This window comes from Miscanthus floridulus, chromosome 15 (genome assembly GCF_019320115.1).
Source record: "Miscanthus floridulus cultivar M001 chromosome 15, ASM1932011v1, whole genome shotgun sequence".
NCBI lineage: Eukaryota > Viridiplantae > Streptophyta > Magnoliopsida > Poales > Poaceae > Miscanthus > Miscanthus floridulus.
This window is the reverse complement of record NC_089594.1, coordinates 14,891,485-14,916,716: the sequence shown is the minus strand read 5'-3', so window position 1 is coordinate 14,916,716 and position 25,232 is coordinate 14,891,485. Positions and strand designations below refer to the sequence as shown.

The following is a 25,232-nucleotide window of genomic DNA, read 5'->3' as shown; positions in this document are numbered from 1 at the left end:
AGCATTTCACCTAGAAGTATTCAAGGTATCGTTATTTATATTTTCCCAAAGGAAGGCATTTGATTAAGAGTCTAGTATGGATACAAACTTGAATAATAATGCTTGCAAGTACACCAATGCTTATAACAGGGGTAAGAATAGTAATTCCAAGATAGTGGACACACACTTGGCATTGCTCAAAGGATAAAATAGAAAAGAAAGGATAAAATAATAATCCTAAGTCGAGCAGGCATTGGTCTAGTGTAGTCATACAAAGATTAGTTGATAATCATACAAATTACATAATTAGTTTTAGGCCTAAGTGTGAAGCAGGTCTGCCAGCAACCTCATGTGATAATTTAGACTCCTACACCCTAAATGAACGTGGGGGATTATGAAGGACGGATAGGGTTGTCACCACCTACCGCCTACCCCTCAACCGGAGAGAATGACAATGCATTCACCTGTCTCTCCATACCCAAGCACCATGCTTGTGTATACAGAAACTACCCAAAACTCCTTGAGTCCCTGACCCTATGGATCGACAGGTAAAGAACTTGGGCACACCTGACGGCACGATGAACCTCCACCTCAACTTAGCTATAATTTCGATTATATAAGTTATATGATTGTTTAAGCATAAAGTTAAGTGTGCTATTCTCATGACACATAAACTCTGCACTAGTTCATATATCAAGATTGAAAGCATCTAGGCCCCTAGTTGGATTTCGATGATTAATGACAATACAAGATTACTATGACTAACGTGTGTTTTGCAGAGGCAATTAAGTTAGGTCATGGTAATGGAGATTGATTGTGCAATCAAGGTTGTCATGCCCCTATGATGGAAATCATTTCGGTTTTCAAAGCATGGACGACAAGGTTAAGGATAGACTAGTTCTAAGTGTCAGTTGGAGTTGGAGAGACACTTAGAGTAGTTTACGACTTTGTTTTTCCTTTAGCCATACTATTAAGGGGGTATGAATGGGTAGCTTGACCTAGGTGAGTCTAGTGGGTTAGGTGTGGTGCACACTTGCTAAATCTAGTGCTAGGTAGCTCCTAAAAAGCCCTTGGATCCATTGGAGCAAACTTCATTCATATATGATTGAGAGTTGGAAGTGAATGGAGGGCCAAATATTGACCGGACGCTGGTTCTGGTGTGATCGGACGCTGGCTCAGAGTCTGGTCAGTTCATTTGATCACGGTGAAGTCGTATGGAAGTGACCGGACGCTGAGAGGTGAGTAACCGAATGCTAGGTCCTAGCGTCCGATCTACTCCAGTAAGGTCCCAGAGAGGGTGAATCCTAATCGGACACGTCCGGTCAGTGCTGACCAGACGCTGGTTAGGTTCAGGCTACTGACCGGACGCTGAGCAGCAAAGTGATTGGACGCTGGGGGTCTAGAGAGGGAAAACTATGACTGGACGTGTCTGGTCACAACTTAAACATTGGAGTTTGGGGAGAACTAACCGGAGCGTCCGGTCACCCCGTAGAGGCACATAACGGTTCATTTTTCAACCGGTGTTATAAATACTTCCTCCATTCATGTGTGGGGGTACTTTTGCTCATTCCAACAGCTGAGAAACATCCTTGAGAGTGCCAAGAAGAGCAAGGTCCTAGTGAGGTGATTGAGATTTGAGAATCCCAAAGAGAGCCCTCATTAGTGAAAGCAAGAGTAGCAAAGTGTGCATCCACCCTTCTCATTAGGCTTGTCGTGGTCAAGTGAGAGTTCATGCTTGTTACTCTTGGATGGCTTGGTGGTGATTGGGAGCTTGGTGATCATCCGGTGGAGCTTGTGGATGACCCAACTCAAGTTATTAGCGGTTGTGGGTGATTCACCGCGACTGAGTGTCAAAGAATCAACCCATAGAGAGCGCTTGATCCTTGCGCGGATCAAGGTGGAGCTACACCCTTGCGTAGGTACTCCAATGAGGACTAGTGGAGAGTGGCGACTCTTCGATACCTCAGCAAAATATCATCACGTTCCTCCTTCTCTCTCTTTACTTTGAGCAATTCAATTTTTGTTTTACATTCATAGAATTGCTATGCTAGAGTAGGATTGGAACTTAGGTTACAAGACTTTTTGTGCGGTAGAACATTAGAAACACTTTCTAGGCATAAGGGGTTAATTGGGCTAACCATAGGGTTTAATTATTGCAAAGAAATTTAAAATTAGCCCAATTCACCCCCCCCTCTTGGACATCTTGATCCTTTCAATTGGTATCAGAGCCTCATGCTCATGTATTTAGGCTTAACCGCCTAGAGAAAGATGTCTCATGGAGATAGACCTCCTATCTTTGAGGGGGTGATTTTCCTTATTGGAAAATCTACATGGAGGCGTATTTAGAAGCTCTAGATGTTGGAATACTTAGAGCCGCCTCTCAAGGCTTCCCAAAACCTCAGGATGCTACACACCTACAAGGTGATGAGGTGAATTACGAGAAATGGAATGCAAAGGCTCGAAACACTATCTTTAGAGGCCTTTGCAAAGATGTGTTCAATCAGGTGAGGAACCACAAAGACGCCCATGCACTATAGTCGGATATTTGTGCGCTCCATGAGGAAACTAAGAGCGAGCGTGAGAAACGATATCATCTTATTATGAAAAAGCTAAATTCATTTGAGATGCTTCCCAAAGAAAGTGCAAATGAAATGTACTCACGCTTGAATGTTCTTGTAGAGGAAGTCAATGGGCTTGGACTCACTCAAATGCAACCATCCGATGTTGTAAGAAAGATCTTGAGTATCCTCCCCATTGACAAATATGGGCATATTGTGATCGTGCTTCATCAAGGTGATCTTTCCACCGCTACACCGACATAAATCTTGTGGAAGATCAATGCTCATGAGATGTACATGCACATCACGCCACAAGATGGCTCATCCTCTACTAAGAAGAAAGACAAGGACTTAGCATTCAAATCTAGTCAAGAGAAGGGCAAAGCAAGGCTTGAGTATGAGAGCTCAAGTGATGATGAAATTGATGATGCAAGTCTTGCTCTCATGGTGAGAAGAACCGCCAAGATGCTAAAGAAGCTTAACAAGAGTGGCATCAAGTTTGATGGCAAGAAAAAGAAGTTGTTCACTAGCTCTAGAAGAAAGCCAATCTCCGAGATGGATTGCTACAATTATGAAGAACTTGGTCATCTAGCACACCAATGTACCAAGCCCAAGAAAGACAAGTTCAAGAACAAGTACAAGGGCAAGAAAGATGACTCAAGCAATGAAGAAGAAGACGAGAAGAAGAAAAACAAGCCATACAAGAAGAGAGATAGCAAGAAGGACTTCCACAAGAAGAAGAAAAGTGGAAAGGCATACATTGTCGGTGATTGGCTTAGGGACATTGATTCATTTAGTGGCTCATCTGATGATGATAGTGACAACGAGAAGGTGACCGCCATTGTTATTGACTCTTCATCATCTTCACCACCACCACCGCCATCATCCTCTACACACCTATGCCTTATGGCCAAGGGTGAATGCAAGGTATCAAATGATGATAGTAGTGGTGATGAACATGCTAGCAATGATGATAGTGATAGTAATGATGATGAATATGAATCACCTTCTTATGATGATCTTGTTAAATTGCTAAATCAATACACTAAGATCATTAGAAAGAGTAGAGCTAAGAATGAAAAGTAGAAGCTAAGAATGATTCTCTTTTAGCTAAATGTGATATAGCGGAAAAGGCTAGTATTGAGCTTAGAGAAGCAAAAGATGCTATATCATCCAAACTCAAGGAGCTCAAATCTTCTAAGAGCTTAAAGATAAACATGATAAACTTGAGGGGATGCACAAAGAGCTCATCACTAGCCACAACAAGCTAAAAGAAGAATATACAACTCTAAAGATTAATCATGATAATCTTGTTATTGCTCAAGAATTCTTATCCAATGAGCCACATGATGCTACTAATGATGTTGGTAAGATTGATATAGCTACATCATGTGATGATTTGATCATCGAGAGCATTGAGCAAAGTTCTAGTAGCAAGGGCAAGCAAGTGGTTGAGACCGATGATTATGATGAGTTTGTCAAGCTTAAGAATGACAATGAAAAGCTCAAGAAAGATCTTGAAGAGCTCAAAACCACCAACACTATTGTGCTAGAAACTCTTGATCATGATGGTGACATGATTCTTAAAAATAAGAAGCTCAAAGAAGAAAACAAGAAGCTAAAGGAAGAGAAAACAATGATGCACTCAAGTTGGAGAAAGAGCACCTCAAGATTGGATTGAGCAAGTTCACTAGAGGCAAGCATCTTCAAAGTGAGCTACTAATAAACACCGTTATGAAGATGGATAGAAGTGGCATTGGGTACTTGGCAAACCAAGAGAAGAAGGCTCAAGCTCAACAACAACACAAGTTAAAGCCAAAGCCAAAGAGATGTTTTGAGTGTGGACAAGAAGGCCACTTTGCTCATGAGTGTCAAACTCCACCACCACACCTCTTGCCCAAGCATGCTAGGCCTTTTGCCTTCAATGCTCATTACATGCTTAGAAAGGATTCTAGTGAAAAGATGAAAGTCATGTTCTTAGGACCTCCAAACAAGAATAGGCCTAAGAAAATTTGGGTTGCTAAGTCACTTGTTGAGAAGGTGAAGGGCCCTCAACAAGTTTGGGTTCCTAAAGCTTGATCTCTTGTGTGTAGGTGAACTACAAGACCGGTGGAAGTCATTGGGTTATTGATAGTGGTTGCACACAACATATGACCGGTGATCCTCGTATGTTCACCTCACTAGATGAAGAAGTAGATGGATAAGAAAGAATCACATTTGGAGATAACTCAAAGGGCAAGGTTAAAGGATTGGGCAAAGTGGCAATATCAAATAATCACTCTATCTCAAATGTGTTATATGTAGCTTCATTGAGCTTCAACTTGCTATCCGTTGGACAGTTGTGTGATCTTGGCTTCCAATGTTTGTTTACCGAGAAGGAAGTTGTTGTATCCAAGAAGGATGATGATCAAGTGATATTCAAAGGATTTAAATACAACAACTTATATCTAGTGGACTTCACCTCCAAAGATGCTAACTTGAAGACTTGCCTATTCACCAAAACAATACTTGAATGGCTATGTCATAGAAGACTTGCTCATGTTTGGATGAGCTCACTCAAGAAGCTAATGAAGAATGATTTGGTGAGAGGGTTGAAGGATGTGAAGTTTGAGAAGGACAAGCTTTGTAGTGCATGTCAAGCTGGCAAGCAAGTAGCAAATACTCATCCAACAAAAGCTTTCATGTCAACCACAAGAGTGCTAGAGCTCCTTCACATGGACTTATTTGGACCAACAACATACAAGAGTTTGGGAGGAAATCTCTATTGTCTTGTGATTGTTGATGACTATTCAAGATACACTTGTGTATTCTTCCTTCATGACAAATCCGAAGTTGCATCATGCTTCAAGAAGTTTGCCAAGAGAGCACAAAATGAGTTTGAAGTGAAGCTCAAGAAGATAAGAAGTAACAATAGTAAAGAATTTGACAACATAAATATAGAAGCCTATTGTGATGAAGTTGGGATCAAGCATGAAGTCTCCGCAACATATACTCCTCAACAAAATGGTGTAGTTGAGAGAAAGAACCGGACATTGATCACTCTTGCAAGAACAATGCTAGATGAGTACAACACCCCTGAAGCTCTATGGGCGGAAGCTATCAACATCGCATGCTATGCATCCAACCGCCTATTCCTTCAAAAGTTTTTTGGCAAGACACCTTATGAGTTGCTCAATGGGAAGAAGCCGAACGTCTCCTTCTTTAGGGTGTTTGGTTATAAATGCTACATCTACAAGAAGCGGCAACACCTAGGGAAGTTTTAAAGATGTTGGGATATTGGTTTTCTTGTTGGTTACTCATCAAAGTCCAAAGCATATAGAGTATTTAAGCATGCCACCGGCTTGGTTGAAGAAACATATGATGTGGAATTTGATGAATCTAATGGCTCCCAAGGAGCACATGAGAATCTTGATGATGTAGGTGATGAACCATTGAGGGAGGCTATGAAGAACATTCCGGTTGGAGACATCAAGCCTAAAGATGATAAAGATGATCTACAAGTGATTGATCCACCTTCTTCATCAAGTGTGACACAAGATGGTGATAAAGATGGGAGAGTAGAAAATGAAGACACTCATGTCTCCCATGAGTAAATGGTGACACAAGCACAAGATGTTGATGCTCCACAACCTCCCCCTCAAGTGGTCAATAGAAGAAATACACCTCTACTATAAGATTATCCACAAGATCTCATCATAGGGAGTCCATCAAAGGGTGTAATGACTCGCTCACAGAAACTTGCTTTATTTATTGCACATCACTCTTTTCTCTCTTGTTTTGAGCCTACCAAGGTAGAAGAAGCTCTTCAAGATCCGAATTGGATAAATGCCATGCATGAAGAGTTGAACAACTTCACCTGCAATGAAGTTTGGACTCTTGAAGAGCGACCAAAAGGTGCAAGAGTCATTAGAACAAAGTGGGTGTTCCACAACAAGCAAGATGATCATAGTGTTGTTGTGAGAAACAAGGCAAGACTAGATGCAAAGGGGTTCTCTCAAGTTGAAGGTTTGGATTTTGGAGAGACCTTTGCACCGGTTGCCAGACTATAAGCCATTCGTATCCTCCTTGCATATGCATCACATCATGAAATGAAACTTTATCAAATAGATGTGAAAAATGCATTTTTAAATGGCTTTATTAATGAACTAGTCTATGTTGATTAACCTCCCGGGTTTGAAGACCCTAGATATCCTAATCATGTTTATAGGTTGTCCAAGGCATTATATGGGCTTAAGCAAGCCCCAAGAGCTTGGTATGAGCGCCTTCGGGACTTCCTCATTGAGAAGGGCTTCACCATTGAGATGGTCGACACCACACTATTCACCAAGAAGCTTGATGGGCATATCTTCATTTGTCAAGTGTATGTTGATGATATCATCTTTGGATCATCAAATGAAGATTCTTGTAAAGAGTTTGGTGAATTGATGTCGAAGGAGTTCAAGATGTCAATGATTAGAGAGCTTACATTCTTTTGGTCATCTCAACCTAGATGAGGGAGGTAACAAGGTTGATCAAACTCTCTACCACTCTATGATTGGTAGCTTGTTATATTTAACCGCATCTAGGCCTGACATCATGTTTAGTGTGTGTATGTGTGCTAGATTTCAAGCTAATCCTAAGGAAACTCATTTGATTGCTGTTAAAAGAATCCTTAGGTATCTTAAGCACACACCAAGCATTGGCCTTTGGTATCCCAAAGGAGCTATATTTGAATTAGTTGCCTATTCCGATTCGGATTATGCTAGTTGCAAAGTTGATAGAAAAATCACATCCGGAGGGTGCCATTTGCTTGGTAGATCACTTGTGTCTTGGTCCTCCAAGAAACAAAATAGTGTGGCTTTGTCCACCGCCAAAGCGGAATACATTGCCGTGGGTGCTTGTTGTGCACAAATACTTTATATGAAACAAATTTTACTAGACTATGGTGTAGTTCTAGAAAAAGTACATGTTTTGTGCGACAATGAAAGTGCGGTAAAACTTGCAAATAATCCGGTTCAACACTCTCGCACCAAGCACATAGATATCCGACATCACTTTCTTAGAGATCATGTTGCAAAGAATGATATTTCATTAGAAGGTGTAAGGACGAAGATCAATTGGCGGATATCTTCACTAAACCGCTAGACGAGGCAACATTTTGTAGATTGCGGAATGAGCTCAATGTTCTTGATTTTAGCAACTTCTCTAGAAAATGAGCTTGTGTTGTCCCTTGCATTGCATTGTAATATACAACATGTTTACTTTATGGTAATGCACATAGGGCTTGTCTAACATGGTTAAGATAACTGCCGTAAAGAGTGTGAAGAAGCTTAACCTTGGATCAAACTTGACAAGCAACTAGATTTACTTTCAAGTATTGCATTGCATATGCATGAATGTTGTTTTGTTATTTATCTTCAATTGCCCTCTTATTGCCTATTTTCTTAAAAAGAAGTATAGCCTAAGGCAAAATATTTTGAAAAAAATTTGAGGGTTTGAGAGAGGTCACTCACATCAGTCCCAATTGGTGTTTATTTTGATCTTATTAAAGTTGGGACTTGATTGGGAACAGGCAGCACGAAGGACTTTGAAGATTTGCTGGAAAAAGAGTGACCGAACGCTGCACCGGACTCTGAAGTCCAGCGTTTGGTCAGTTCACAGGAGGTGAACATGCTGCGATGGAGTGACTGGACTCTACTGATCAGCGTCCGGTCAGAAGGTGATCGTGCGTCTAGTCAAGCAAAGAAGACGAAGTTAGGATCGACCGGACTCTGGCTGCATCCGGTCCATGGTGATCGGACACGTTTGGTCATGATTCTAGGGGTTTGGGACCTCTCTGGAATCGACCGGACGCTGGGTGGCAGCGTCCGGTCGCTACCACTGGAGCGTCCGATCAATAGGAAACATGCAGATTCAGGACTTCTTCTCCATTTCCTTTTCTATTCCATGGGAGCCACCATATAATCGCATGTGTCGTTTGCCCTAATCCACCAACTTTGCCTACGCCACCGAATCACCATTGCTCGCCCAAGCCACCGTGCTCCCGTGCTCGATTCGCCGCCGTGCTCGCACACAGCCACTCCAGCGTGCCACCTCCACTCCGCACCACAATCGCAGTGCCACCGTAGTACCCGCGCCTCTGCCCTAGCACCGCCAAGCCTCTACCTGCAACGCCCCACACGCCACCATGTCCGCACCATCGCAACTTGCCCGCACTGTGCCCTAGTGCTGCTCGCTGCTGTCGCCAGCACATCAGCGCCGCCGTGCCAACTCCTTGCACTGTCACCTCGCACCAGTGCCTCCCCTGCCGCATTGCTCAACGTGCCAGTGCCTACATTACACCGTCGATCCACGCCGCAAAGCCCTGCCAGAACCCTAGCCATCGATTCATTGCGCATCGCGACCCTAGCTTCACAGTGACTTCCGGTGGTTCCCCGATTCATTCCTCTTCTCGTCGATTCGCCATTTCATCAGGTAGCAAGCCCTCGTTTCAATTTCGTACCTAATGCTTGCTTCTTAGGGTTTCGCATCTCTAGATATATTGTAATTATTCATAAATCCAATCTATTCTAATGTGCAACGAGTCGGTGTTTCTGAGGTCTCAGTGGTAGTTGTCAGTCAACTCGGGGCCAAGCTCGTGAGTACGGATTGAGGCCAAGCCTCGAAAGTGACAGTTGGTAGTTGATCTTTGTTAGAGGCAACAGTTCTTGTCAAATGGCTCATGTTAAGAATGCCGGAGGTGGTCCAGGTGATGAGGATCCGAGGTGTTCGCCTCGCTAGCCTACAGATGCAAAAGGCAAGGCAACGAAGAAGCTAGCATCAAAGAAGCGCAAGTACCCTAATGCAGATACAGCTAGAGCAGCATCAGTTGTAGAGCATGCAGAGGCAGGAGGTGCTAAGAGTGGTGTTGTTATTGCAGATTAGCTTTCACTAGTACAGAGGGCTGCACTTGAGTAGGTAGAGCGCCATCATGGTGGTCCAGCTGGGACTATCATGCTTGAGGGACGATAAGTTGTCTTGGAGGAGAGTCAGTCTCACGGGGAGTCACAGCAGCAGCCACAGCCAGCAGAGCAGACTCAGGAGGGAGAGCAGGCCAAGGAGACAGAGCTGGCACCTCAGCCATAGCTACGCTGCTCTAGTCGTACCCGTGCTCTAGTCACACCGAGGCTAGAGACATAGCGGAGGGGTTCTTGTCCGCCTCCTAGACCATAGGGTCCACCTCCAGTGACTCACTTGGATTTGAGGGCCGCCATGGCCAAGCAGGCTCGGCAGCTCAGATTTGTGGATTTTGAGCAGTGGTTTCTGCCGAGGAGGGATGAGCATGCATCAGAGGGCTTCTACACACCGCTGTATGAAGACTTCTATAATGCATATCGTAACAGTGGGGCAGTATTCAGATATCAGAGGGTGTGCAACATTGAGTCCATAGTAGTAGCAGTTGAAAAGCACATTCGCCCTTACCTATCTTATTTGCTAGGGCTAACAGACTTACTCGAACGGACAGGCTTATATGTTCCATCTTGGGTCCGAGAGTTCTATGCTACACTTTGGATTGACCCGCAGCACAGGTTCATTCACTTTGCTTTTAGAGGCAGAGACTACAGGCCGATGAGCTTTAGGGTCAGGGAGATTCTTAGGCTTTAGGAGTAGCCCATCTAGCTATATGAGGTGTGCTATGGTTAGACAACACCTCCTAGACGTCCACATGGCGGTCTTGTGCCCCCTATAGATCTGGTTCGTCATTGCTTCACAGAGCCATTCGAGGAAGGGTCGAGTAAGACACCTACTGATCTCACTCCTACTGCTAGAGTGCTTGAGACTATCATGAGGAGGACACTACTTCTGAGGATGGGGTATTGTGAGGGCTTGACTCGCATACAGTTATGGCTTCTCAACTCTTTGATGTAGCAGACGGTATTTGATATTTGGGATCTCCTTCTATTAGAGATGGAGGATACTATTGCAGAGGGGTTCAGAGGTCATCAGCAATTGCCCTATGCCCACTGGATCACTTTTCTTATTCATAGGGTAGTTACTGTGAGGCCACCAGAGATGCTAGCTGAGTACAGTGGTGCTACGACAGACTTTCCTGCATACAACATGACTCAGATGCTCTATCACAGTGTAGTAAAGCCACCTAGCCAGCCGTGCCGTCATCCAGATGTGCCAGAGACTGTAGCCCAGCAGGATGAGACCATCAGGGGCATTGCAGCTATAGAGGAGGAGCTTGATGCTTAGCAGGAGGGTATGGTAGAGAGCGACCCCAGTGACAGCTCAGATGATGACTACCAGGCTATCCCTCAGATGCCTCCATGACGACATGATCATGAGGCCGATAGCTCTAGTACAGCTCCACCTGCACCACAGACAGATCCTGCTCTACTTGCTATACTTGAGCGGATGAGGCAGGATCAGGCTCGCCATGCTCAGGAGACTGCCGCTACTTTTGCATAGTTTCAGACTCGGCAGGACGAGTTCCAGCGACAGCAATAGGCAATCCAACAGCAGCAGCAGGCTATATAGCAGTAGCAGCAGGCCATGCATCAGCAGCAGCTCCTCATGCAGTAGCAGCTCCTTGGATTTATGTAGCATGTTGTGACAGCTATTGGGGCTCCACCGCCACAGCCTTCGCCCCAGATCGGCCAGCCTGCCACCACTTCTATGACTCCAGCGTTATAGCCTATTGGGCTTTAGAGTCAGGGACAACCACCAGCATAGTTTGCTTCACCTATAGAGTAGGTGTCTGAAAACTCTAGTTTGGTTTTGGTTAATTGATGAAACCCTAAGTGCTAACCTAGTTTATCAAGATGATTATGAGATAGGTAGCACTACTCCAAGTGATGAAGCAATGGCAAAGATCATGACAATGGTGATGGCATGGTGATGGTCAAATGCTTAAACTTGGAAAAGAAGAAAGAGAAAAACAAAAGGCTCAAGGCAAAGGTATAAAATGTAGGAGCCATTTTGTTTTAGTGATCAAGACACTTAGTGAGTGTGATCACATTTAGGATAGATAGCCGTACTATTAAGAGGAGTGAAACTCGTATCGGAATGTGGTTATCAAAGTGCCACTAGATGCTCTAACTCATTGCATATGCATTTAGGATCTAGTGGAGTGCTAACACCCTTGAAAATGTTTGTGAAAATATGCTAACACTTGTGCACAAGGTGATACACTTGGTGGTGTTGGCACAACTTCAAAGGAGGTGGTGTTTGTAGGGTTGAGATGGGCTTGGGGTCCCTCTCTCCCTCCCGCCGAGCTTGCAACCAACTCCAGCGTCCGGTCAGTAGACCGACGCCAGCATCATTTCGACCAACTCCATTTCAACTCTAACTTCTTCACCCTTGCTCAAATATTCCAACCACCAAGAATTTTGCATCCGGTGCAATAGAAAATAGGCATTTCATTTTCCTAAAAGCGCCGAATCCAGATTCGGCGCTTTCGGGAAAATAAAATGCCTATTTTCTATTGCGCCGGATGCAAAATTCTTGGTCGAAATGATGCTGGCGTCGGTCTACTGACCGGACGCTGGGTCACTCAGCGACCGAACGCTGAAAGGCTACATCCGGTCGAGTTGTCAGACGGCACAGTGGCTAGGGTTGAGCACCGGACGCTGGCTGCGTCCGGTCAAGGTGGACCAGACGCGTTCGGTCGGAAAAATATGCCTTGGGGAGCTTACTGGAAACGACCGGACGCTGGGGCTTCAGCGTCCGGTCAGTTTTGACCGGAGCGTCCGGTCAGCTTCGTAGCCGTTGAAATCTAACGAATAGCGTTTGAAGCTGGTGACGCGTGGCGTCCATCGGGCGACCAGACGCTGAGGGCCAGCGTCCGGTCAGTATGACCGGAGCGTCCGGTCAGAGCGCGTTTTGCCCAGTGAAGGGGTATAATGGCTCTATTTGATTGGGGCTCTATTTATAGCCCCATGGCCGGCTCAAGGGGAAACTCTTGCACATTTTCATTGACATAACAACCTTGTGAGCTTAGCCAAAGCCCTCCCACTCATCTCCATCATTGATCCATCATCATTGTGAGATTGGGAGAGAATCCAAGTGCATTGCTTGAGTGATTGCATCTAGAGGCACTTGGTATTCGTGTTGCGCTGTGGATTTCGCTTGTTTCTCTTGGTGGTTGCCACCACCTAGACGGTTGGAGCAGCGGTGAAGGATCATCATGAGTTGGTGATTGTTCGTGGCCGCCTTCGGTGATTGTGAGGGGAGTTGTACCTTCCCTGGCAGAGCGCCGAAAGGTAACTCTAGTAAATTGCTCGTGTCATTGAGTTACCTCACTTGTGGGTCGGTTCTTGTAGTGTCCAATCATGTGGACGAGGTTTGTGAAACACCTCTTAGCCGCCGAACCACCAAGTGTTGGTCGACACAACGGGGACGTAGCGTGTTGGCAAGCGCGTGAACCTCGGGAGAAAATCGATTGTCTCTCTTCTTTGGCATTCTCCCGGTGATTGGCTATATATTCATCTTGTGATTGGTTCATCCCCTACACGTCGGTATAATCACTCTACTCACTCATTTACATTCTTGCAAACTAGTTGATACAAGCTCTTTAGTGTAATTAGAATTGAGAGCTTGCTTTATTATTTACATTCATCTAGTTGAGCTCTTTAGAGTAGCAAGGTTGAGAGCTCTTAGTGAGTAATTACATAGCTAGTTTGTGTGCCTAAGTATTCATTGCAACTAGAATTGTTGGATAGGTGGCTTGCAACCCTTGTAGAGCTAGAGCAAGTTTGCAATACGCTATTTGTCATACTAATCAAATTGCTCTAGTTGATTTGTAGATTTTTAAATAGGCTATTCACCCCCCCTCTAGCCATATTAGGACCTTTCAGTGTCCAAGTAGTTTGCCTCGCTAGTGCTAGCCCCGCAGTTCACACCTCTTTAGATGGGCTTCACACTGGCTCAAACATCGTCGCTGCTAGTGCCAAACACTTTAGTCTCTAGGAGCCTTGGAGCTACTTTTAGTGAGTTGATAGGGCAACCTACTCTGCCATATCTATATGTCCCAAGTCCTTCCATAGTTGCACCTATTATCGGGACTACAGAGATGCTCCCTTCATTAGTTGCCTCATCAGAGCCGCCTGCTACAGTCATACCTTCAGAGTCACAGGCAGTGCCAGCTCCACAGCAGACCCAGACCGCTTCAGCATCGCTTCTAGCTACAGAGGGTCAAATAGCTCAGAGCTCAGGGTCAGATGATGATGGCATACAGTTCCAGCTCGCTCCTCGTACCTTAGCGCCCGACTCGTTCGCTGTAGCCCCGCTAACCGACCCGTAGGTTTTGGTGTTTGATGCCAAAGGGGGAGAGGGATCGAGTATGTTAGTCTTAGGGGGAGCGACATATTTAGGGGGAGTTTACTTATTAGCTTATCTATTACATTTGGAGTTTTATGTGTGATACATTATGCATTCATGTTTACCCTTATGCATTGAACTACTTAAGTGTGACCGTAATCGTGATATTAATGTGATCATGATATCTATGTGATATGTGACATGTGTGCTCTCTACTTTGAATTTTTTATATGTCATATCACTTGTGTTACGCTCATTTGCTTTTGCTTCTGCGTTTTACTCCGATGCAAATGAGCTTTATTACTTGTACTCATGCTTATTTCATATCTTTTGAGTACATCATGTTGGCTTGGGTCATATAAGCTTGCCTAACTCTTTTGTTCTTATTGTCAAAAGCTTATATGATCCAAGCATGTTAAAAACCTCAACTCTTTCACATACTCGAGTTGGTATTGTCATCAATCACCAAAAAAGGGGAGATTGAAAGCATCTAGGCCCCTAGTTGAATTTTGGTGATTAATGACAATACAATATTACTATGACTAATGTGTGTTTTGCGGAGGCAATTAAGTTAGGTCATGGTAATGGAAATTGATTGGGCAATCAAGGTTGTCATGCCCCTACGATGGAAATGGTTTTGATTTTCAAAGGATGGACGACAAGGTTAAGGATGGACTAGTTCTAAGTGTCAATTGGAGATGGAGAGACACTTAGAGTAGTTTAGGACTTTGTTTTTTCTTTGGCTGTACTATTAAGGGGGGTATGAACGGGTAGCTTGACCTAGGTGAGTCTAGTGGGTTAGGTGTGGTGCACACTTGCTAAATCTAGCACTAGGTAGCTCCTAAAAAGCCCTTGGATCTATTGGAGCAAACTTCATTCATATATGATTGAGAGTTGGAAGTGATTGGAGGTTCAAATGTTGACTGGACGCTGGTTCCGATGTGACCAGACGCTGGCTCAGAGTCCGGTTAGTTTATTTGATCAAGGTGAAGTCGTCTGGAAGTGACCGGACGCTGAGAGGTGAGTGACCGGACGCTGGGTCCCAATGTTTGGTTGACTCCAGTAAGGTCCTAGAGACGAGAATCCTGATCGAACATGTTCGGTCAGTGCTGACCGGACGCTGGTCAGGTTCCGGCTACTGATCGGACGCTGAGCAGCAAAGTGACAGGACACTAGGGGTCTAGAGTCCGGTCAACATTAGTAAGGTTCCAGAGAGGGAAAATTGTGACCGGACGTGTCCGGTCAGTGCTGACCGAACGCTGTCCAGCGTCCGGTCACAACTTAAACACTGGAGTTCGGGGAGAACTAATCGGAGCATCCGGTTAACTTGATCGGAGCATCTGGTCACCCCACAGAGGCACATAACGGTTTGTTTTTCAGCCGGTGTTATAAATACTTCCTCCATTTGTGTGTGGGGGTACTTTTGCTCATTCCAACAGCTGAAAAACACCCTTGAGAGTGCCAAGAAGAGCAACGTCCTAGTGAGGTGATTGAGATTTGAGAATCCCAAAGAGAGCCCTCATTAGTGAAAGCAAGAGTAGCAAAGTGTGCATCCACCCTTCTCATTAGGCTTGTCGTGGTCACGTGAGAGTTCATGCTTGTTACTCTTGGTGATCGTCATCACCTAGGTGGCTTGGTGGTGATTGGGAGCTTGGTGATTATCCGGCGGAGCTTATGGATGACCCAACTCAAGTTGTGAGCGGTTGTGGGTGATTCACCACGATAGAGTGTCAAAGAAACAACCCGTAGAGAGCACTTGATCCTTGCGCGGATCAAGGGGGAGCTACACCCTTGTGTGGGTGCTCCAACGAGGACTAGTGGGGAGTGGCGACTCTCCGATACCTCAGCAAAGCATCACCACGTTCCTCCTTCTCTCTCTTTACTTTAAGCACTTACTTTGAGCAATTCAATTCTTGTTTTACATTCATAGAATTGCTATGTTAGAGTAGGATTGGAACTTAGGTTGCAAGACTTTTTGTGCGGTAGAACATTAGAAACACTTTATAGGCACAAGGGGTTAATTGGGCTAATCATAGGGTTTAATTATTGCAAAGAAATTTAGAATTAGCCCAATTCACTCCCTTCCTCTTGGGCATCTTGATCCTTTCAAAGATCATAACATAATAACTATACTCTAGTTCATAAGTATGACTATAATAAAGTGAAGATATGACTTTGGAAGAACCCATATTGATATTCATACCAAGAATCTCTTCTTCCAAGGAGCCAAGCCCTCCAAGGTGGCTTTGCCTTGCTCTAATACAACTAAAAGTTAAAACTAAAAAGAGTAGAGAGTGAGGTGTTGCTTAATGTGGTGTGTGTTTAAAGAGGGGTTGTACCCCTCTATTTATACAGTGCTCAAGGTGGTGCTGGAGGCTATTCTTAGTGCGTCCTGGCTCCCACTGCCTTAGCATGCTTCCATGCCACCGCCATAGCAAGGGGTGGCTAAGCAGCGCCGGTAGGGGGTCAGCCGCCCCTTGGGGTCGGCCGCCCCTTGATCATGGCCACTCACCACCACCTTCGCGTGGAAGGCCGTGGGCTGGACCAGGATGGCTTCCCTGTGGTGCTTTGCCCCAGTTGCATTGATTTGATAGGCGTATCCCTTGTTCCTTTGTGCAAATCAGCATCGAAAAGCGCCTTTCGGTGAATTATTTTATGTATTTGTGTTTGTGACCTGCAAAATAATGTTCTCCAAATACATGTGGAACTTGGTTAATAGTAAATGCATATGTGATTAGGATTGCTAATTTCTCCTCTTTTGTGACTTATTTGGCGGTCGGATTTGATCGATAAAGACCGCCAATAGCTGTTCAGAGTGAGATGGACTCTATTATGTCTAATGAAACTTGGGAGGTGGTTGATCATCATTATGGGTGCAAACCTGTAGTATGTAATTGGGTGTTCAAGAAAAAGCTTAGGCCTGATGGTACTATTGAGAAGTACAAGGCGAGCCTTGTAGCAAAGGGCTATACGCAGAAAGAAGGTGAGGATTATTTTGATACTTACTCACCAGTTGCCTGTTTGACGACCATACGCGTGCTGCTATCCTTGGCTGCCTGACAAAGTATTCTCGTTCATCAGATGGACATTAAGACAACTTTCATGAATGGAGAGCTTGAGGAAGAGATCTACATGGATCAGTCTGATGGATTTATAGCAAAAGGTCAAGAGGGTAAGGTTTGTAAATTATTAAAATCCTTGTGTGGCCTAAAGCGAGCTCCTAAGCAGTGGCATGAGAAGTTTGACAAAACTTTGACATCAGCTGGCTTTGCAGTGAATGAATCTGATAAATGTGTCTATTATCGGTATGGTGGGGGAGAATATGTAATTTTGTGCTTGTATGTGGATGATATTTTAATCTTTGAAAATAATATTAATGTGATCAAAGAAGTGAAAGATTTTCTATCTAATAATTTTGAAATGAAAGACTTGGGTGAGGCTGATGTTATTCTTAACATAAAGCTACTGAGCGAAGGAAATGGTGGGGTAACACTTGTGCAATCCCACTACATGGAAAATGTGTTGAATCGCTTTGGATATAGTGATTGCACGCTTTGCTCCAACTCCTTATGACCCAAGTGTGCTATTAAGAAAAAATCAAAGAATAGCACAGGGTCAATTGAGATATTCTCAAATTGTTGGCTCACTTATGTATTTGGCTAGTGCAACAAGGCCTGATATCTCATTTGTTGTGAGCAAACTTAGCCGGTTTGTTTCAAATTCGGGAGATACACATTGGCATGCTCTTGAGAGGGTGTTACGCTACCTAAAGGGAACCATGAGCTATGGCATTCACTATACCGGGTACCCGAGGGTACTGGAGGGTTATTGTGATGCTAACTAGATATCTGATGCTGATGAGCTGTATGCCACAAGCGGATACTCGTTCTTACTTGGAGGTGGCATTGTTTCCTAGAAGTCTTGCAAGTAGACCGTTTTAACAAAGTCTACAATAGAAGCAGAACTCACAGCATTAGACACCGCTGGCGCTGAGGCCGAGTGGCTTCATGACTCCTAATGGATTTACCGGTAGTTGAAAAACCGATACCAACCATTTACATGAACTATGATAACCAAACAGTGATAATCAAAGTGAACAGTTCTTGGGACAACATAAAGTCTACAAGGCATGTGAAAAGACGGTTAAAATCTATCAGAAAACTGAGAAACTCTGGAGTAATTACATTAGACTATGTCCATACATCAAAGAATCTGGCAGATCAGTTTACAAAGGATCTGTCACGTAATGTGATAGAAGGTGCATCGAGGGAGTTGGGCTTGAGACCCACATGAAGTCATTCCATTGTGGTAACATGTCCTATGTGATTAGAGATTCCATGAAGTAGGATGGTGAAACAAGCTAGTGGTTGACTGAGGGAGAGACCCTTATGCTAAGGTCCGAGTCTTTGAGATGCACTGTTTCTCCAATGCTGTAAGGCAGGATGGTTAATTCCTTAATGTGATCCAAGTGACTTATTTAAGCAGGGATGTTGTCCTACGGAACATCCTAGAAGGAACACACCTATATGAGTTTGATTGCTAGTCACAATCTATAAGATGTGGATAATCTCTAGATACTCATGAAAGGCCTTGAAGTGTGACTTATATGCTTCAAATAGAGGGGATGCTTGTTGCAGCCTAGTACCTGATAAGAACTTTAGGGATACTCACCTCACACAAAACTATCAATTCAAGGCATAGTCCATTGTTCAGTTGTGGCTGAGTGTAACGGCTGCTCTAGATGGATGTTCAACTTAACAGTCTCCATCGAAACTCTGGTATATCAAAGAAATGTGGTTTTGAGATAATTTTACTAGGAACCCTAGAGTTTGGTGGGGATTATTGGATATATTATGGGCTTGGTCTATATAATATTTAATAAATCAAATAAACTCTATGACCCATAATAATGCGTGATATATAGTTTAATAGCGTACAAGATTTTGACATGAAGTTGACTCGATTTATATGGTTGGACACTGTCTATCTATATTGAGAAGCTGAGAAAAGGACATGGGTGTGCGGCCAGGCCGGGGCGTGGCGTGGCGTGGCGAGCGAGCGGACGGGATGGGAGTGGTTTTTCCACTCAATCCACATAATTACGGGAGTTACTGTCTTTTATGTCGGAGGCGGCTTCATTGCGGGAGTTTTCGTCTGTTACCGCCGTCTCCGTCCTTCTGCGTCTGCAGTCCGTCTCCTGATCTCCTCCAGAGCCTCTTCGCTTCCCCACCGTGAGCATAGACTCCGAGCTCCTTCGTCAATCATTTATCTTGGCTTCCACCACATATTCAGCTACTCTTTGGTTCTCCCCGTCCCGGTTCCTGCGCGCACTAGAACTGGGAGAGTAGGGCCTCTGGAACGCCTGCCGTCTTCGTGTTCACCTGCTCGGGTGAAGGGCGGCAATCACGTTTTTGGGGAGTGTCGCTGGCGGCACGACTACTCGCTACGTCTACGTCCTCTTCTCCCCGGTGTCGGCGCACGTTGAAGATCCTCCGCTGATCGACACTGCTTCCCGTCTGTACTGCAACGAGAGGGATGACTACACCGACAGGCACTATGTTGTCGAGTGCATCAGGCTCTACCACTGGTATATCTCTGGAACGAATCTTCTAAGGTCTTGGCTGTCAATCCTTAATTTGAGTATCATCTACATGCTCGTCACGTTTAAGACACATAAGCACATTTATAATGTCACCAATATGATCATTTTGTTTAATATCTTTTTCTGGATTAAATTGCTGCTAAAATTATCTAATATTCTAAGAAACTATATACCGAAGACGTGTTTTCTATCTGCTATATGTGTTTCTTGGATACATGTTTGGGTGAAGACCATATGACATATGCACACCTATTGTTTCGTCTCTGATGTGGTGTCTTGTTTGTGCTATTCTCGCATAGTGTTGGTTTTTGTTGTCTTTAATTGCATAACATACTAATACATTTTCTTTGAAGTTGACAATAAACCAAAACACTGCACGTCGTCGTCGTCGCAAAGAAGAGATGCAAAATAGAGTTTAAAATTCGAAGTATACGACGTAGTACCTTGTGTACACGGCCCTCGTGCAACACGTACAGAACTGAATACAGGGCACTGGCCACATGCAAGCACCACCACATATGCAAAATTCGGCAGGGTCCTACACGTAAGGAAATCTAGTTATACTGCCAAGAAAGGCCACGTGGGCTTACGTGTGGGGACCACGAGGTATCATGCAAGTGTGATGTCCACGTTGGCCCTAGCTTACACCCTGTTCGCTTAATCGTTTCTATGAGTTATAAATCGACTGATGCTATTTTGTTGTGAGAAAAAAATACTGTGGTCTTGTTCGCTTCGCTAAAAAAACAAACTGAAAATTGTTCCTGCTGATTTGTTGTGAGAGAAAAACACTGTTTCGGCTAAAAAAACAAACTAAAAAAGACGGATTATAAGAGAAGCGAACAGGGCCTGTATCATAGCTGATAAACATGACTGATACGATCGAGTGAACAAGATGTTAGCTAGCCTTCTAGAACCTGCTCCTTTTATAAATAAACAAGCAAGTGAGCTGCGAGCTGAAGAAATATTATCAGCAGCTGAAGCAGTCAAGCACTCGACCTCACACACACTAGCAGCTAGAGGCTACAGCTCTCCTGGGTCCTGGCGATGGCGCTAGCAGTAGGGCGGGAGGAGGAGCTCCTGGCGCAGCTCCGCGCGCTACTGTTTTTGCCTTCCCCGGCGCCGGCGCCGGCGACACCAGCAGCTCCGGTTAAGGTGGAGTCCGCCGCTGGACCGCTACCTGCCACCATCATGGGAAGTGGGGGCGGACGCGGACGCGGACCTGCTGCTGTGTCATCGGCTACGGCCACCACCAACAACGCGTCGTCGTGTGGTGGCGGCGGGCGACGGCGCTGGCGACTGGGGAGCAAGAGAGACCGGGACGACGAGGGCAAAGCCAAGGACGAACAGCACGACGAGGACGAGCCTGCAGCTGCACAGCCTCATTATTCTCCTCCCTGTAAAAGAAGGTGCGGTAGCTAGTTGCTACAGGCGTGGTCCATGCAAGCAACCAATAATTCCTCCGATAGTCCGATCTCGATCTCGATGATGCATGACTGATGGCGGTGCTGCTGACTGCAGGAAGAAGAAGCAGCAGAGCAGCAAGTCTCTTGTGACATCAGTGCCCGATTTCGATGGGTATCAATGGAGGAAGTACGGGCAGAAGCAGATCGAAGGTGCCATGTACCCCAGGTAATTAATACTCTATCTATTCATCTCGTCTAGCTAAACCGATCATCAGTATATACGTAGTTGCCAGATTTCTATGATTCAGTTAGTCTGTAAGCACCTTCTTCTTACTTATCGTCCAATGAACAATAAGGCCTGTTCGGTTAGTCCGGATTAATTGAGGCTAGAAATTATTCCCGTTGATCAATATTATACAAATTAGACAATCGTTCCAGGTCTTCGTTCCGAGATAAACAATCAGGCCCTAAACAGGGGCACACTTGTTCATCCCTTGTACTCCAGTAGCTTGTTCGTCAAAGAAAAAAAAAAGGTTTTGAGAATAATCTCGATAGAGAATGGCGTTGTTGTCCAATCAGAAAAGGAGAGATGCATGGAACGGAAAAAGAGAGCTATAGCTGCCCCCTACCATATAAAAGATGCCATTTTTTACTTTCCATATATATCGAGACAATATAATTCCAAGAAAAATACTTTCTGCGTCTGGGACAGTGACACTAGCTGCAAGGTGCAAGCTGCTAGTGGATGCCTGATGCTGCTGTCCCTTCCGTCAGTTTGGGTCCATCCGTCCGTACGTCCCCTGCTAGTGATAGCTAACCAAATATGCATGACTCTGCCGTCGTGATACACGTTGTGCCTTGTCGCATGCAATTAAGGGCACCATTGACCCATCGATCGAGACAGTTTTATATGCCTGTAAAACTGCATACTGTATTTTTTAGGAAATTATCTCCAAATTCTTAACACAGAACTCTTTTTTTTATATATAAAAGCAAAACTTTCAGTGCACGCACTGAGTTACTTGGCGCCCATATATCTCTTATATCCATGCAGGAGTTACTACAGGTGTACACGGAGCGCCGAGCAAGGCTGCGCGGCCAAACGGACGGTGCAGCGCAACGACGACGGCGGCGGCGGCACCGCCGCCCCAGAGTACACAGTGGTGTACGTGGCGGAGCACACCTGCACGGCCAACGACTCCCTGGAGGCGCCGGTCATCCTCGAGACCACCACAGTCGTCGTCCCTGCTGCTACTAGCACCGCCACCAAAAAACCTCAACCTCAAGATGACGACAACACCTACTACACCGGTTGCATGGTTCCGACAACGTCAGCTGGCTCTTGTTCCACCACGACCACCGCCACCCCCAGCATCACCACCGGGACTAAATCGCCGGGGATCTCCGTCGACGACATCACCTGCTGGAGCAGCACCAGCGGCGCTAGCAGCAATGATTATAAGTACGCCGACGACTACTACTGTGGCTGGGCCACCACCGGACCGGTGGATGCGGCATCGTCGTCGTTGCAGGAGATGGAGGACTTGACCGGACCGATCCGGTCACCGCTGCACGTGCCAGCGCCTGGTTGGACCGTTGACCAGGTCCTGCTTCAGCTCGTTAATGATCCTCTTTGCCATTTCTGAGCTGTGCTGCTTTAATTTGTTTCCGTAGCTTAGGTTGTTGTTGAGATGGATGTGAACAGTTTGATTGTACTGTGTTCTAGGCGCTGTTTGGTTGAATGGCTGGCCAGGCATTGTCTTCTATGGCATTGAGCAGTCAGTGATAGTGTCTACTCGATTTGATAGAGTTTTGTAAATGCCCAGCATTTATACGATTATGTATAGAGGCTTTTTATAGGGTCCTTGAGGCACCAAGAGGGGCCTCGTGAATGTCCTGTTTATTTTAACTTGCTGACAGATATCTGCAAGTTGGTGGGAAACTGAAAATAGATTACTACCGCCTCCACTCTAAATTGTATGTCGTTCTAGCTTTCCTAGATATATAGAAATAATGTAGATCTAGATATATAGCAAAATCAATAATAATATACCTAGAAAAGCTAAAACGATTTACAAATTGGAACAGAGGGAGTAGATTGTCATAATTTGGCACATGAACATTACTCCATTAGTTCCAAATTATATGTCACTTTTACAGTTTCGCGCTAAGTGAGTTTATCTAATTTTCGTCAGGTTGTTTTTTTTAATATTCTGCCATCCATATACAAGTTCGTAATAAATACTTGATCTCATTTGATATGGACGATGCTCTAAAACAATGGCTCCTCTCTTGCATTTCCTAGAGAACACTTACAACTATAGCAAGGTGGTCCACGCCGCCAATAGCACCACTAGTAGAGAAACGGTTTTTGATCCACTTCGAAATTTGGCTTTAGTCCTGGTATTTTTCGCGCCTGGGACTAGAGAGACCTTTAGTTCTGGTTTGTAGCTCCAACCGGAACTAAAAGTCCCTGCCCAACGGCTACTGCGGCAGCCTTTTGCTGCAGGAGACCTTTAGTCCCGGTTGGAGCTACCAACCGGGACTAAAGGTTAACTTTTACTCCCGGTTGGTCCCTCCAACTGGGAGTAAAGGTCTACTCCCGGCTGGAGGCTCCGTCTGGGACTAGAAATGGACCTTTAGTCCCGGTTTCTGTCTCCAACCGAGACTAAATGTCCCCTCCTATATACCCCTTCTTCCTTCCCGAGCCCGAGCCACTTCGACCTTAGTGTTCTTGCTTCATTGTCGGCCTCTCTTCTTCCTCATCGCCGGTAATCACAAGATTTTCTTCGATTCCTCCATCGATTCTTCGGTTGTAAAGGTTACCAACTTTATACTCTCAAGTTTCATCAGTAGCATATATGTGGTTTTTTATGGTGGAATTTTTTTTATTTGTAAGCCATTGAAGCTCAAAATCACTTTAAAGTTTGCATATTTGGATGAAGGGAGGTTAAAGTAGTTATTCAAAACTAGTATTCAGCTTTCATTTCTAGCATGCATAGCACATTTCATGGTTTAGAGATATAGAGAATTTTAGAGTTTTTTTAATTTTATTTGTTTATAAAATGAGAAATTTATATTATATTAAAATGAGTATAGAGAGTAGATGGCAACTGCTTTCGGGTCCTCGGCCTCTCATCGGGTTCCAAAGCGACTGAGGCCGGACCTCCCTCTCATTGCATGCGGCAAGTGTGAGGAGAAGATTGTGATGGAGTACCGGGTGAGGAAGGAGTGTCCCAACAAGGGCCGTATCTTCTACAAGTGTCTGGATCGCAATGTGAGTTATTTTATCGTATTTGATGATTATGGTTAATTTATACTTTCTTCATGATGATTGTGATTAAAGTTCTAATTTTTTGTTTTAATTTTAGTAGGATGGCACTGGATGTTCAGGCTGGTACTGGGAGGAAGAGTATGTTGAACACGTGCAAAACTCTCTTGCATAGGCGGCTACGGCGGCTGATGAGACAGTGATCCTGTGGAAGAAGCCCATAGATGTTGAACAAACGCATGATCTGTCTGTTTTAGTTGGGATTGGTCGCGAAATTCTTATGCTGCTGAAGTGCATTTTAGCTTTAGTTTTTTTAGTGGTAGTTGGGATTGCCTACATTGTAGCGAGACTTTCATAAATTAATACCTTGTGTGGTGGCATGCATGTCGTATAATTAACTAATTATGTTCTAGGTTTTAATATGGTATGTATGTCATGTAATGCAGATGAGTCGGCATTGGATGTACAATGCTGATCGCCACTCCCAAGAGTTCATTGAGGGCGTGCATTCTTTCTTACGTGTGGCTGAGGCAAACAAACGCGATGGTTTCATGTGCTGTCCATGTGCCATATGTAAGAATTTGAAAGAATATGCTAGCTCAAGGAGTCTTCATTCACACTTGTTGAAGTCGGGTTTCATGCCAAACTATATTTGTTGGACGAAGCACGGAGAAACCGGGGTTGTAATGGAAGAAGGTGAAGAAGAACAATGGGACGATGGTGACATAATTGCTGAATATGGTGCCTTTAATGATACTGCAATGGGGGAACCTGAAGAAGAGGTAGGGGCAAAAGATAAGCCGCTGATGATCTTGGTTAGACCATTCGTGACGTACAAAGAAAATGCGAAAGTGAAAAGGAGAAGATCAAGTTTGAGCGCATGCTAGAGGATCACAAGAAATTGCTATACCCAACTTGTGATGCGGGGTAGAAAAAGTTGGGTACCACACTAGAATTGTTGCAATGGAAGGCAAAGAATGGTGTATCTGACAAGGGATTTGGGGAGTTACTGAAAATCCAAAAGAAGATGCTTCCGAAGGATAACGAATTGCCCGCCACTACGTACAAAGCAAAACAGGTAGTCTGCCCTTTGGGATTAGAAATCCAGAAGATACATGCATGTCCTAATGACTACA

At 44.7% G+C, this 25,232-nt stretch overlaps 1 protein-coding gene across 1 annotated transcript; it reads left to right on the top strand.

Annotated features, from left to right (window-relative positions):
- The first annotated feature begins 20,398 nt into the window (after positions 1-20,398).
- LOC136509130 (probable WRKY transcription factor 48) lies at positions 20,399-22,790 on the top strand. The gene is made up of 3 exons (XM_066503938.1): positions 20,399-20,828; positions 20,941-21,051; positions 21,880-22,790. Exons 1-3 carry the CDS (start codon positions 20,467-20,469, stop codon positions 22,469-22,471), a joined length of 1,065 nt encoding a protein of 354 aa, XP_066360035.1. The 5' UTR covers positions 20,399-20,466; the 3' UTR covers positions 22,472-22,790.
- Positions 22,791-25,232: the final 2,442 nt, after the last annotated feature.

Bases quoted from the DNA above. Each gene is read 5' to 3' on its own strand.
- LOC136509130 (XM_066503938.1), top strand. From the start codon at position 20,467: ATGGCGCTAGCAGTAGGGCGGGAGGAGGAGCTCCTGGCGCAGCTCCGC. The intron at 20,829-20,940 runs GTGCGGTAGCTA...TGCTGACTGCAG, and splicing joins TCTCCTCCCTGTAAAAGAAG to GAAGAAGAAGCAGCAGAGCA. The intron at 21,052-21,879 runs GTAATTAATACT...ATATCCATGCAG, and splicing joins GAAGGTGCCATGTACCCCAG to GAGTTACTACAGGTGTACAC.